This window comes from Lipophrys pholis (assembly GCF_963383615.2).
Source record: "Lipophrys pholis genome assembly, chromosome: 9".
NCBI classification, from domain to species: domain Eukaryota; kingdom Metazoa; phylum Chordata; class Actinopteri; order Blenniiformes; family Blenniidae; genus Lipophrys; species Lipophrys pholis.
The window spans coordinates 19,275,447-19,289,251 of record NC_137639.1 but is presented as its reverse complement, the minus strand read 5'-3'; the positions used below and the strand labels follow the sequence as shown (position 1 = coordinate 19,289,251).

The 13,805-nt window shown below is 43.0% G+C and overlaps 1 protein-coding gene across 1 annotated transcript; it reads right to left on the bottom strand.

Moving 5' to 3' along the window:
• Nucleotides 1-1,727: 1,727 nt before the first annotated feature.
• mtf1 (metal-regulatory transcription factor 1) lies at nt 1,728-13,563 on the bottom strand (the record flags this gene model as incomplete). Its single annotated transcript, XM_080470766.1, has 11 exons — nt 13,547-13,563; nt 11,174-11,701; nt 7,034-7,272; nt 5,253-5,384; nt 4,970-5,043; nt 4,473-4,606; nt 4,153-4,230; nt 3,883-3,985; nt 3,149-3,801; nt 2,801-2,870; nt 1,728-2,212 (listed from the first exon to the last, which is right to left on the bottom strand). Exons 2-11 carry the CDS (start codon nt 11,636-11,638, stop codon nt 1,728-1,730), a joined length of 2,433 nt encoding a protein of 810 aa, XP_080326892.1. The 5' UTR covers nt 11,639-11,701; nt 13,547-13,563.
• Nucleotides 13,564-13,805: the final 242 nt, after the last annotated feature.

Genomic DNA, 13,805 nt, shown 5'->3' with positions numbered 1-13,805 from the left:
TTACTAGAGGGTCTGTACAGAAGCCCGGCTGTTTGTAGGAACTATTCACCTAAACACAGCAAAAAACAAAACAAAAAAACAAAACAAAAAACAAAAAAACAAACTCAAACTCTTCTGCATACACGTGACAGCGGGAAGAATGCGAGGAGAGAGGGTGTGTACGTCAGCTCCAAACTCTGAGAGTTAGTCATCGAAAAGTCTATACAAAAATACAAATTCTAGAATAATCTACAAGTTTCTCAAAGATGTTCACACTACAACGTACTCTATTTACACTGTCACCAGGACGCCAACATCTCTTAAATGCTACTTTACAGCAGTTGTGTACAAAAAAACGTCTGTAGTGGCGCCGCGCCTCGGCTAAACAAGGTTCACAAGTTAGTGTGCAATACACAGGGGAAGAGTGCAGCAAAACGCAGGGCTACTGCAAGTGTGGGCCGCCAGCTCAGGAAAAAAACGTGTCTGAGTAACAAATTGGGGGGGGGGGGGGTCAGGATCAGTTATGACTTGATGCATCCCTGAGAGGGTCATACCCCTAAAACAAAAACAAAACATGGGATGTACACAGCAGTTCCTTACTGTTTGGATAGTTGTGGACAACGTCTGCAAACAAGCAGATCCTAGGAGATGATGAGTTTTCACTGTGCAGTCGACTCGGGGTGCCTGTTCTCAAACTTGCTTTTAGCAAAACACATTTATGTTAGAAAGGAAAGCAATTCCGTAACGTAAGAGCAGCTCAAAAAAAAAAAAAAAAAAAAAAAAAAAAAAAAAAAAAAAGAGCAACATGTGATTGGAATAAATTAATAGATATTCTGCTATCTCAAAGATTATAGTATTACCAGTATTTGTGACAGAATCAAACATTTAAATAAATTAACATATACAATTTTAAGTTAGTTTAAGTTATAGGCAAGTTACTGATGCATGAAGTTTATGTCACTTAAAGAGACAGGCAGGTCAGATCACAGGTTCTTTTTCTCAATTAGTAAATTAACTGTCAAAAGAAGCGTAAATGAATAATCACATTTTAAGGACTACACTAGTCTTCCTAGAAAACAAAACAAAAATACTGAGGACATCACTTCATATTACAAGACAGCTGTATGAGGGACTGTGGTGCCAGTCCCTTTAAATCCTGCAGGGAGCGATGCTTGATTCAGTTAACGCAAACTCCTCTAATATACAGTGCATCCTGGTCAGTTGCATACCAGCTTGAAGCATTTGTGAGGACCTGCAAGTACAGTACAAGGATATACAGACACGTTTTGTTTTCCCGCTCAGACGTGCCAACTTCGAGCCGGGACAAGGGAACTCTTAAATGATCAGTGCTCGGACCTCACTCGTTTTCACTCAATCAATTCAAAGTGGATATTTCGAGGATCGCTATTTACAGTTTATGTTTTTAACAGAGGATCTCCTGCCTTTTCCCTGCATTGATTAGCACTTTCGTTGCTAAATCTCCATAAGCAAACTAATCCTGCCTCTAAAAACTCTACTGCAATGAGACTCAACAGAAACAGCTTTCGTAGCTTGTATATATAAGTTGCACAGTGCCGTACAGAACAGAAAGCACTGCAGGTACGTGAGAGTTTGATGCACACACTACATAGGGTGACAGCAGAGGCGTCACTTTGTAGAGCGACTGGAGGTGTGGGTGGAATCGATGCTTGTCGATGAGTGGGTGCAAAAAGACAAGCGCGTGGCGCTCGACTCAGAAGGCAGCTCTTCTAAGGGTTGCCATCGGTGGCCATGTTGAAATCGTCGGCGACCAGCAGCAGAGCCTCGATGTTGGCGGCCGTCTCGGGGCTCTGCAGGGAGAGGAAGTCTGAGACGTCCATGCTGGCTAACCCGTCGGACGACGGCGGGTTGGTGGCAGTGCTGCTCACCACTGTGGACAGAGTCTGAGCTGTGGGGGAGGCTGAAGAACAACAAGAGGACGAGGGGGCCTCCGGCCTCGCCTCACCCACCTCGGAGGAAGACTTTGGGGGGCAGGACGAGGGCGACGAGTCGGCTGAATGCTGCGGAGTCTCCGGTAGTGACGGGGGAGGGGGCTCTGGCGGTTGCTGCTGTGCTGGGGCTGGGGCGACAGAGGAGGCACTCTTTCCACTCTTCTCTTTAGCGGAGTCCCTGCAGGAACACTGGCACTGGCAGGACTCCTCCTGTTTGATGATGATGACGGGGAGACTCAGGCCGATTTGTTGTACCGAGTTGCCTGAAACAGAAATTCAACATTAAGACGGTTGTTGGAGGAAATGCAAGAGGTGAAAAATGACTTTTGGCATTTATCCACTTTTAACTGAAAGGAGTCACTATCACATACAGAGCTTCGGTCTATAATTAGCACAGTGTGACTGTGACAGAGGGCAAAATATTCCCTAAAACGAGCCTTTAGTATGAATCTGATAATCCTGTGATCATTTATGAGATAACTCCATGTTTGATCAGAACAAAATCAATCTTTAAATCTACAATCTTGGCATTATTGTTGAAAAACTATTAATCTTGATTTTAAAAACTGTTCTTTGACTGGCTGACACAGGCTGAAAATACATTTCACAAACAAAATGACTTCATTTAAATAACCCACAGTTATATTTGTAATAAATTTAAAGACATCATTGCCAGTTATACTAAGATTCCCAAACTAAGATAATTTATGCCAAGTTCATATTGTCCATCACTACTTTCTGCTCGTGTTTTAATAAAATATTGGATTGGTATCTGATTCCAGGACTAGATCACTTTAGTCTTACATTCAATGTCTAATAAAAAGAGAACAATTGAATTCAGACGAGGTTACCTGTGCTGCCTCCCACTGGTATGGCTGTAGTGAAGAAAACTTTCTCTACTTTTGGAGCTCCTTGGTGAGGCTGCGAACAAACACCAAAGTTCAAACAAGGCTAGTATAAAGCAAAGACTATGTGCGAAGCTATATCGCTATAATCACCACACGCACTTTCACATTCAATTGACACAAGTTAATCCTCTCATATGAACATACTTATAAACACAAGAGAATAATGAAAGTCTTTTTCATGCATGAAAGAAGGAATGTGCTTTGAGGACTAAGAGAAAGACACAAAAACAAAAAAAATACAAATCAAAGCATCACTTGTACAGAAAAACACTGAGTGGGAGCAACACTCACAGCTTGTTCCGGGTTCTGCTGGCTATTGGCAGCACTGCTAAGGATCCACTGTAAGTTCTGGTCCGACATAACCAAGCTGGGCTGCAGGAGGTTCTGGGTGGGCGCGATGGTGATGGTGGCAGGGGCAGGAGGCAGAGCGGGGCCAGAGTCGGGGACAGGGTTGCTGGCTAAAGGCACAGATTGAGCCACGGCTGCAAGAGCATCTGTTGTAGGGGCTGCGACAGCAGCAGAGCCTGGTGCTGTGGTGGTCAGTGCAGGAGCCACTGGAGGAGGAGCAGAGATGGGTTGGGGTAGAGGGGTGGCCTGCGTCGCACCATCTGGCTGTAGGAATGTGGGTGGCAGTGCCACATAGTGCTGCGGGGTGACATGGTTCGGTGTTTGGACAGAAGCCGGAGGCACGTCTGCTGAGACCTGTTGAGGCCCGCTCAGCTGTATGAAAGGTTGTGTGGAGTTGACCGTTGCTGTGACGGAGGCGGGAGCGGAGGCCTGAGGAGAAGAGTTCTGGCCCGGCTGGGGGGTAGCCTCCATGACTGCAGTGGTGTGGGAACAGGAAGATGAGGAGGTAGGATTGATAGTGAAAGAGATGAGGGATGAGGCATCGGTTGGTCCACGTTGGGTGGAGGTCTCGAGGCTGAAGGATTCAGCAAGGCTCTCTGAAGGAGGAAACCAAATCTGTGTCACAGCAAGAACTTTTGAGCTCAGTTCAAACTAATATTTTTTGGAGAATTCTTTACCGCTGGGATGGGCATCATCCTGGCTGACACTATTGTCAGGACTCTGAAACATGAGCTCAAAGATTCTCACGGGGGTCACATTGTGGAAGTCCAAATTCTGAGCCTGTGAGAAATGAAAGAGTTTATAAAACCAATAAGTGACCTGACCAAGAACGGAAACGATTTTTTTTTTTTTTTCAATGAATATAACATCTACTGATCATTTTGAGAACCCTTGTGTATTTCTATTCAAAGTCTGTCTGACAAAGAGGAGGCAAAGCGCGGACTTACATTGTGGATGCTCTCTCGAAGCTCAGAGTCTGTTGAGATGAGGCTCAAGTCACTGAGGCACAATGAGTGATTTGCATCCTGTAATTAGGAGATGAATGCATCCTAATTAAACTTGCCACTACTGTAAGATCATGTGCTGAGTCATGCAAACAAGACAAAACCATTTGCATGTAATGGTAAATTAATGATACAATTATCTCTCTCTTTTTTTTTTTTTTGGAGAAGAATTGTGCAAACAAAGCAAGCTTAAAGGTTTGTGAACTCCTGTGAGTTTTTCTCTTTGGGACAACAAACTGTGTCGGTACTGTGCTGTGACGTACTTCAGACAGTGGATGAGTGAGGGTGACGCTGAACGGCTGTCCCTTGTCGTGGCCTCGGATGTGACTCTTCAAACTATACTGGCTGCTGAAGGTCTTCTCACAGCCGTCACTGGGACAGTTGAATGGCTTCTCCCCTACAGGATCGTGAAAGACGAGGGAGCGATAGCAGTGAAAGTGAAGCATACACGTTAGTACAAAGAGCTTGGCCTCAGCTGTCCAAAAGGGAACTTCCAATTAGGTGAGCTTTTTGTTCAATCAATACAAGTGCACACGGACAAGGCCGTTTCAATTACTGCCCTTTTACCTACCTTTATATGGCACCACAAAGGAAACGTGGTAATTAAATAATATCTAGCAATCAGGTTTGGACATTTAAATGAGCCACGTGTGGGAGATAGGAATAGAAATGCAAATCGGGTAGAAAATGAAAAACATGTCGTCGTTGGACTTTAGCTTTACAAATAAATGTTAGATGAAGCAAAACTGACAATATGTACCTGTGTGTGTCCGTACATGTGTTTTTAGGTGATGACTCGCAGCGAAGGCTTTACCACAGCCATCATGATCACACCTGAAGGCAAAAAACACAAAAAGAAATACTCCTCAGATGTGAAAGGCAAAAACGACATTAGATTCTGGATTTGATTGTTTATCTGCAGTTAAGCCACCTCTGTTGCAACATTGCAATCAGAAAAAAACAAACAAAAGCTGTCTGTTCATTTATACCAGGGTTCCTGTCTTCTGGAGTAAGTCTGTTGTTGTAATAATGGCAATGCTCACCGGAATGGCTTCTCCCCGGTGTGTGTACGAATGTGCTTCCTCAGGTCACTGAGTGTGGTAAAGTACTTTGTGCATCCCTCCGATTCACAGTTGAACGTCTTGCCTGTGTGAAGTCTCTGGTGTGCTTTTAATCTGCAGAAACAATCAAGTATTTCATTACATCACGAAGAGAAGCTTTGAGACGTAAACTAAACGAACACAGTGACATTAAGCGAGTGAGCGTCAATTCTAGTCGCACTTCATTTTAAAGATAAAGGAGTCCACATGTACTGTAGGTTACAGAATGGAGTAAGATAGAGAAAACTGGACCAAGCATACAAACATTCATGACTGGATTTGAGATTCTGGATAGTACAGGAAAGGAGACTAATGTTATTATTATGAGCTCAATTCATTCTTGTATGCCGTCAGTCAGCTGTTGTGATTAATGGTCTCTGACAGAGAGCTCAAGGTGATGGCACGGCTCCACACAGGCCTGGACGCATTGTCATAGCAACTGGTGTGGACAGCTGAGATTATTTTTAAGCATTTTAACCACATTGATTTTGCTTTGTTAATATCTCCATTTCCGATACCAAAGGCTCATTTGTCACACTGCCTGTGATCATGAGACGGAGCTATCAGATTCTGTTGTATGTCATCCATCCATCTAATCATCCATCATCTATAGTATATAGCTTTATCCTGCTCGGGATCACAAGCTGTTGGAGCCAATTCCAGCTGACTATGGGCGGAGGCGGGGTACTCCAACCGATCCATCACAGGACAAACACAGAGAGACAGACAACCACACACTCACAGCTACGGGCGATTTAACATCATCAATTAACTTTACATGTACATATATGGAGCAGAGAACTCAGAGAAAACCCACGCACACAAATGAGGAACATGCAAACTCCACACATATGGGCCTGGAGAGGATTTGAACCTATGCCATGAGGCGAGAGTGCTAAGCACTGAATGTCCCTGTTTTATGTCACGTTTTATCTTATTTGGCAAAGCCCTGTAATTGCACTGTTAAAAGTATGTTTTATAGGGATGTAACGATGCATCGCGAGACAGATAAATATTTATAGAAATATGTGATGAATTAATTTGGTGGAATAAAGAAATGCATCGCGATGCAAACTGCGCAATCTCGTTTTGTCCATTGTTTTTGAGCACACACATCCTATGTTATAAGCGTAGCGCAGAACGGCAAGACGATTGTTGTAAACGAAAGCAAAGTTAGAAGAAGAAGCCAGAAGCTGTCCACTCAACTGGAGGGAAAATTCAAAGCTGTAACCACGACTTTCTCCTCTAGCAAAAGCCTTTCTCTCCATTCTACATGAACGGATTTTTTTCAACAGCGGGGGTTATTGTGAATGTTCAGTAGTCGCCTGAGAATGTGGACATACTGATCTTCCTAAAAACAAACAAACAAACAAACAAACATGTAAATTCCAATCTGGGAACAAAAGGTCATTCGTCTTTTACTTGTTTATTTTATGTGAGGTTTGTTGTAAAATTCAGTTTTGTATAAAATCCATTTTATTTTGGCAAAATATATTTTAAGATATTTCTTTACGAAGAAAAGTAAATATGTCTCAGTTCGTGCCGTTAGGACTCCAACCTCAGGAATAAAAAGATGAGAAAATTCAGCAATGGATTTCACGGAAATAATAAAAAGATTTCAGTCACAATTTGTCTGGAAAATTATTGTCAAAATAGTTCAGATGAAAACTACAGTCTCCAGAGCAATCCTGTGGAGAGTAGAAACAAAACACAGCACAACTCACCTGTACAGCGTGTTGAAGGCCTTTTCGCAGCCTTGCACGTCACACTCGAATGGCTTCTCCTTGGTGTGAACACGGACGTGGATCTTGAGACTGTAAGAGGTAAGAAAAGCCTTCCCACAGCCCGACTGATTACACACGAATGTGTACTCGCCCCGGTGCGTTTTCTGGTGCGTCCGCAAGTTTCCTGCCGTGCTGTACGTCCTCGTACAGCCTTCAAATGTGCACTGGTAGCGCTTTACCTGGAGGAGTGGGAAAAAAAGGTGATCAATTGCATGAAACTCCACCGAGATCCTGGAGTGAAAGAAAACCACATTACACGTTCTCAAAATCAATTAAAGAGTCTTTAACCTTTATTTGTAAAAACGGTGAGACAAAAACCAGCCTTGCTATACGATGGGAGTTGCAGAATGAGTCAGAGCGACCTTTCCGACTGGACTTGAACTCCGTGACTCAGTCACCCGTCAGTTCATGAAGCGGGTGAGTATAAAGGACAGCGGTGACTAACCCCTCAGTGCAATACATCCAATTCAATTCTGTTTCGCGACACCAGTGTCCATGTTAGTGTGCCAGTCCACGGCGCTCCTCTCACACAAACGCCCTAGGGCAATGTGAATAAAAGCCCATTCACCTCTTAGAAAAATGCTATCATGTACTGAACACAAAGCCGAGACCAGGAAGCTTGAGGTTGGTCTCCTCAATAGGATAATATTCCTGGAACTTGTCCTCATTCTATTTGCAAAAAAAAAAAATATTAAAAACAATTCCTACAAAGCTGTGATTTCTTAAATATTTTACGCCCACAAAAACCATGCAACCTTGCAGTCTGCAGAACTCCAAGGCAACTTCTACTACAGCTACTTAAGCCAGGAAACAATGAAGGTGATGCTCGGCTTTCAGTCTTTACACATGAATGTTAATCTGTGTGATGGGCACTCTAAATCACTTTCATTAATAGGCTGTTGGGGAGATCTTTGTTAAACAAATATTCATGCAAAGCCACTGCGGCAGGCTGCTGCAGCTTGGAGCTCTGAAGTGTAATCATCACCCACTCCATCGTGACGCTGCCACACCATCTTTCCCATCGCAGTTAGAGAGCGTCCTCTATGCTTTGGCCTCCCACATGCACAGTGTGAAAGACCACTCCATTACACATTAAATGCTAACGTGAGAGTATTTACAGCAATAAACTAAAGCGTTTGATGATGATTAACATTTGATTTCTTTCTAAAACGGCCACAGTGAATGAGGACAGACTTTTGTATTTGGTGTTGACCGGAAACATCCTCTTCTGGCTGCTTCGTATTCAAGCCCTTGTGGAGGCTACAGTGCTTCTATTTCTCTCTCCAGGACACACTTGTAATTTTATGTGAAAATAAATCACTAATATTTTGCAGAGCAGCAGGATGAGCCCTATTTTTGTTCACAGTTTTCTCCATTTGCTCGGAGGTATGGTTGAATCTCAAAAAAGTTTGAATACCTTTTTTTCCCCCTACACCAACAAGATACAAAACGAAAAAGTTTGAAGCATGTTTAAAATCTTAATTTGGATAATTATGGCCTTTGGTTGGATTATAAAATAAAATACTTGAACTACTACTGCATTTTTCATTTTGATGACTTAAAAGCTTACACAGGATTACAAAGAACAAAACTAAATCAGAACTTCAAATATGTCGATCTATCAAATTGAAAATATATGAATGCTTTCGGTTTTAAATAGATTATAAAGAAAGAAAAGTACTTCAGGGGATGGCTCAGCCAATAGTCCTTGTGGATATTACCTTGGTGTCTGTTGAAACAAAGCCTTCAAAGATTACATTAAAACAAAAAGGAAAAACTACAAAAACATTAACTTCATAAAAAAAGGAAAGAAATGTGTGATGAATAGATTATTTCTTTGTTGTAACAATGCATATTGGCAATAACACCTATACTACTGGAAAGCCTATTTACTTCCCTTCTTAATAAATTTGTGGGATGAGCAACAGAGACGAGTATGAGTTCGGCGCACATGAAAAGCTAAACATTTCTGTTGATGTGCCACAGGCAGAATCTGGACACACACTGAACATTCTACTTGGCACCTGATTGTCAGCACATGATTCTTCCAGAAGCTAAAAGCAGTCAACAGTCAATGGCAAGGAGAAGCAGTTTTGGCATTGCCAGAGAAGATTTGGCAAAACTTTCATTGGTGCAACCCACAAACCCAGCACAAATGCTTTCTGTGCGGTTTAGATATACATAAACCTACAACAAGACAATGCTCAAGGTGATATAAATGTCTATTGAATAATATCAAATGACAATAAAAAGCAGCTGCTGTGTTAACAAACACCGAGCATCCACAGTACAACTCAGCGTACACGCTCCTTGACACGTAGGTGGTATTATATTTCATTTTGTGTGTTTAGTGATTGTCTGCATGTACTTGACACAAACAGCTCGCTGTACTCTCAAATGCATGTCAACAACACATTTTCCCTAAAAAGGGGATGTGATGCATAACCAAGTATTGCCTGAGCTGCTCCGATGACTCTCAACCCACTACAGAGCAGTGTGTGTGCTGCACTTAAATTTGAAAATCTTCACTGCGTGTATCTACGGCCAACAAACAGTGATAAATTGTCCCCAGACATTTGTATTTATCTATGACTTCAGTGTTTCTCCTTGATCTTCTCACATATTTAACGTTACTGTTGAAGATGACATTGAAAAGTAGGAATGCACCGATGCACATTTTTTCACTTCCGGTCGGATCCCAATACCTGAATTTGGATATCTACCGATACTGATACAAGAACTCTGTTTGCTATAATATTATTATCATTATTATTGTTGATTTTATATGAGGCTGTAATAAGGCTGAGTTTTGCGTGGAGTAGGGGGCAGCTTCACGGAGATCTGAATCGTCTTCTGACAGCGTGGAGGAGCTGCTTGTCATTGTTTTGATGCTGCTGTCAGTGCTGTTCTCTTCGGCGAGCTGGCGTTTTAAAACGGTAAAACCTGGCTGCAAAGAGAGGCCGCAAACGGCTTTGCAAACATTGCACGTTGCCGTGTTGTTTTGAGCGTAAACAGCGGACATGTCATGAAAAGTTGGATAGCACAGTGCTACTTCGCTAGCCTTTGAGCTGGCTGCAAACTGTGGAATGGATTTTTTGACTCATTACTCCGGGTCTCATTGAGACCTACCTCCGTTCAGGACATCCATTCTACATGTTACAGCCAACGAGCAAAGCAGCCGGCAGGGAAACACTCGTGGAGTAATTTCAGCAGGATAGTAAAGCACAGAGGCAGCTTCATGGATCGAAATCTCCAGATTGGATCGGAAATTTCCGATCCTTGAATTATGTCGGTATCAGAACCTGATACCGATACTGGATCGGCCCCATCCCTTGTTGAAATGTATGTTCTTAGCAATTACCAAGTTAACAATACCTTGTTTAACTGATGAAACCACGACAACCTGTAGTCTGAGATGAAAAGCCTTCGCCCACATTCCTGCTCCACCCACAACAATTATAATGAGTTGCATTTATTTTGCACCTCAGAAGATGTTTAGGAGACATTTTCTGGATGGGTTTCGAGCCTGTGCCAGTCTAAATAACTGACAAAAAATAAAGCTTTGTGAACGGAGTTGCCCAACACATTCACCCCCAACCTTTTCATTGATGCAGAGATGCTTTATAACCAGTGCATGTTCTCTATCAGATGGTTTCACTGCTGTATTGTTAACAGTAGCTAATTATCTGAGAATGCAGTGACATTCTAACTTCTACTTAAGACTAAATGACCAACCAGGATCAAAGGTCAGAGGGAAACAAAGTATAAGGATAATATTTTCAAAGGTATGTTGCGTTTGACCAAGAAGAGGCACACTATGTTGCTGCATTATGCATTTTTACAGCCGTTTACTGTAATTAGACGGGTCTGGGAAAAATGATCTGCTTCTCCACCGAGCAATTAACTGGAAGAGCTTCCACAAACAAAAGCAAGCAATTACCTTGGCAATAACCACAGACGCACGGCTAGAGAACAAATCAAAAGAGGCCCTGGCAACACAACAAGCAGGCCCAGCTCATTTCATCTGTATATAGCAGCTGTGTGCTCTGTGGAATTGGAAATGCACTTGTTTACTCCTACCTCTCGTTGCTTGGTCTCTGGACACTCGGAGTGCAGGGTGAGCGTTGCCCCCTCGATGTTTCGGGGCATGGGGGTGGAGCCTGGATTTATTGTGAACTGGATCTGGTCTGGAGAAATTGTGTGGTGTACGTATCCCTGTGACATGCCATCAGGGTCAGTCATGAAGGCAAGGGACCCCTCCTCTTCATCCCCCTCTCCTTCAGTTAGAAAAGTAACTCCATCTTCATCCCCACCGCAGTGACCCTCCTCTTCGCCCTCCTCGTCTAGCCGAATGGGGTCACGTTCGATGAGCACTGTGGTGCGGTCATACACGCGACCAGAAGATGACGAAGGCTCGGCAATGAGGTCCTCGTCTTTGTCAAAGTGGATCTTGTCATCCTCTTCTTCTTCATCGTCCCGTACCAAGGAATCCACCTCCACCTCGAAGTACATGGGCGCCTCCGTATGAGGGCCATTCTCACTCATGGTCCCTGGCGCCTTGCCTTCGCGGGCAAGGTGATCCGCGCACTCACACCGTCAACGTAACACCTTGGAAAAAAGACATGGTAAATAATTTATATGGTTTTAAACAGAGTGAGGTTATGCAGGAAAAGGGGAAGTTTAATACTGCAGCTTTCACCAAAAACAAGTGAATTTTTGCAAGTTCCCCTCGGTGCTAAACAAAAACATTGGCTCTCTGAAATGTCGAGTAAGCAACTTAAAATGATTAGAGAACTGACTGAATAAAGCACAGCCTTAATTGATGAACTAAATATTCCAGTTCAAAACTTCCAAGTTCTATCAAGTTATATTTAAAACGTCTTTCACAATAAAAAAGCGTTTTGTCTCTTCAGCTGGAATCGTACAAAAGCTTCATTGTGACGTGCTTTGATTCTTGAAGCTTCCTTGTCCCCAATTGTGACAGTTGAACTTTCACATCTTTCAATTAGTTTTAAAAAGCATTTTAGAAGATCCTGGATCTGCTACATGAAGGAAGCATGTAACTCAACCTCCGTGAGGAAGATCAGATCTCAACTTAGTGCTTGTCAACCTATGCTATGTACAACTGGGAAACTAAAGGACTACTGAACGCCGCTATATATCTCTGCTGGCTGATTTGAGATGACAGATTGGGGCGTATCGCATGAGCTGCATGGACAAAACATAAAGAACATTCTCATGAAGAGCAAGACCACCTTCAGCTGGAGAGTCATTGCTCTCAAATGGACCAATGGAAGCAATTCTTTCCTGTGGCTCTTGCATAATGCCACCATCCGAGTCTCGTATTCTTTAACAGAATATCCCAATACATTTTTCTTTTGCAAAAAGCCGCCAGATCACAAATGATTTCCCACATGTGTCATTATTGTAAACGTTATAAACAAGGCAATAACTGTGCAATCCTGTTTTAAATGACTGGCATATCATAAAAGTTCAGTGAAATGAAAAATGAAACTGTCCTGCTGAATCCTCTGGAAGCTGACTTGTTAACAAAGCTCTGTTGTGGTCATGAGGGGCCTGTTGTGATAGCCAGGAACGTTTACCAGCAACTGGCTGGTAAATCACAGACCGTCAAACATGGAAGCTGAATGCAAACTACAATTCTTCCCTCAACTCCTAAAAGAGACGAACGTGTGCCAGAATCACCGTGACGTTTGTCAATAAAGAAAACAGACGAGCACAGATATACAGTCGAGGAGCTCGACGTGCAACGACTGCCACACATGGAGATCTGGAACTTTCTGACAGCCGCTGGTTAACAGTCTCAATCGTCCACAAACACGATACTTCTCAATTATCTTATCCGGGTTTAGCTTTACACTGAACGAGTCAAACGCGCCGATGTCAAGTCAACTTTAACCCACATCACTGCCATTCCTTCACAACGCGGCACGGTTTACAAACCACACTCGTGAAGTCGCAGCCACTGCTTGGTGGAGACTCCATCCGACTGACAATGTCAGGAACCTTATCTGGTTGTAATGAGGAGGACGTTAGCCGCTCTCCATTAGCGAGCTGTTAACTGAGGTGATGTTCCAGGTTGGTCGTTAGCCCTCTGCGATAAACACACTTCCATCTCGGTATCGCTCCCAGACTGTATTACTGAGTCAGTACGACAACTGTGCTTAAATGAAGTGAGTTCGTTAGCGATATGTTGGCGAAGGAAGAAGAAGAAGAAGAAGGGGGGAAAAAAGCTGTTAATTGTCAACACATGCAATGCTGTGCTAGGTAGCAACTGTTTAGCTCGGGGCTAGGCTAAGGAGCTAGCTAGCAGCGTTCACTGTCGACAGTTGATATTTACTATCTTCAAACGTTTCCTGATACCAGACGGCACGGCGGTGTGTTCCACACTTAAGTTTACCAAAATGACAATTAAAGCAAAAATATATTCACCCGTGGTCAGATTTGAGCCTTATTCCAGCGCTTTCTGCTGTGATGTAGAGCAGCTTCTTCCTCCCCCCCTCCCATACGTCACTCACTCACAACCATCCGTGATGAATCATGGGAAATCAAACATAACTCATCTCACAGTGGCCGTAAACATTCACCGATTCACAACTTATCAAGGAAAAAGGGTATTTAAAACCTTGATGGGAACGCCTCACACAAATCCATACAAATGTTTGCCAATAAAAAAAAACAACAACCCAAC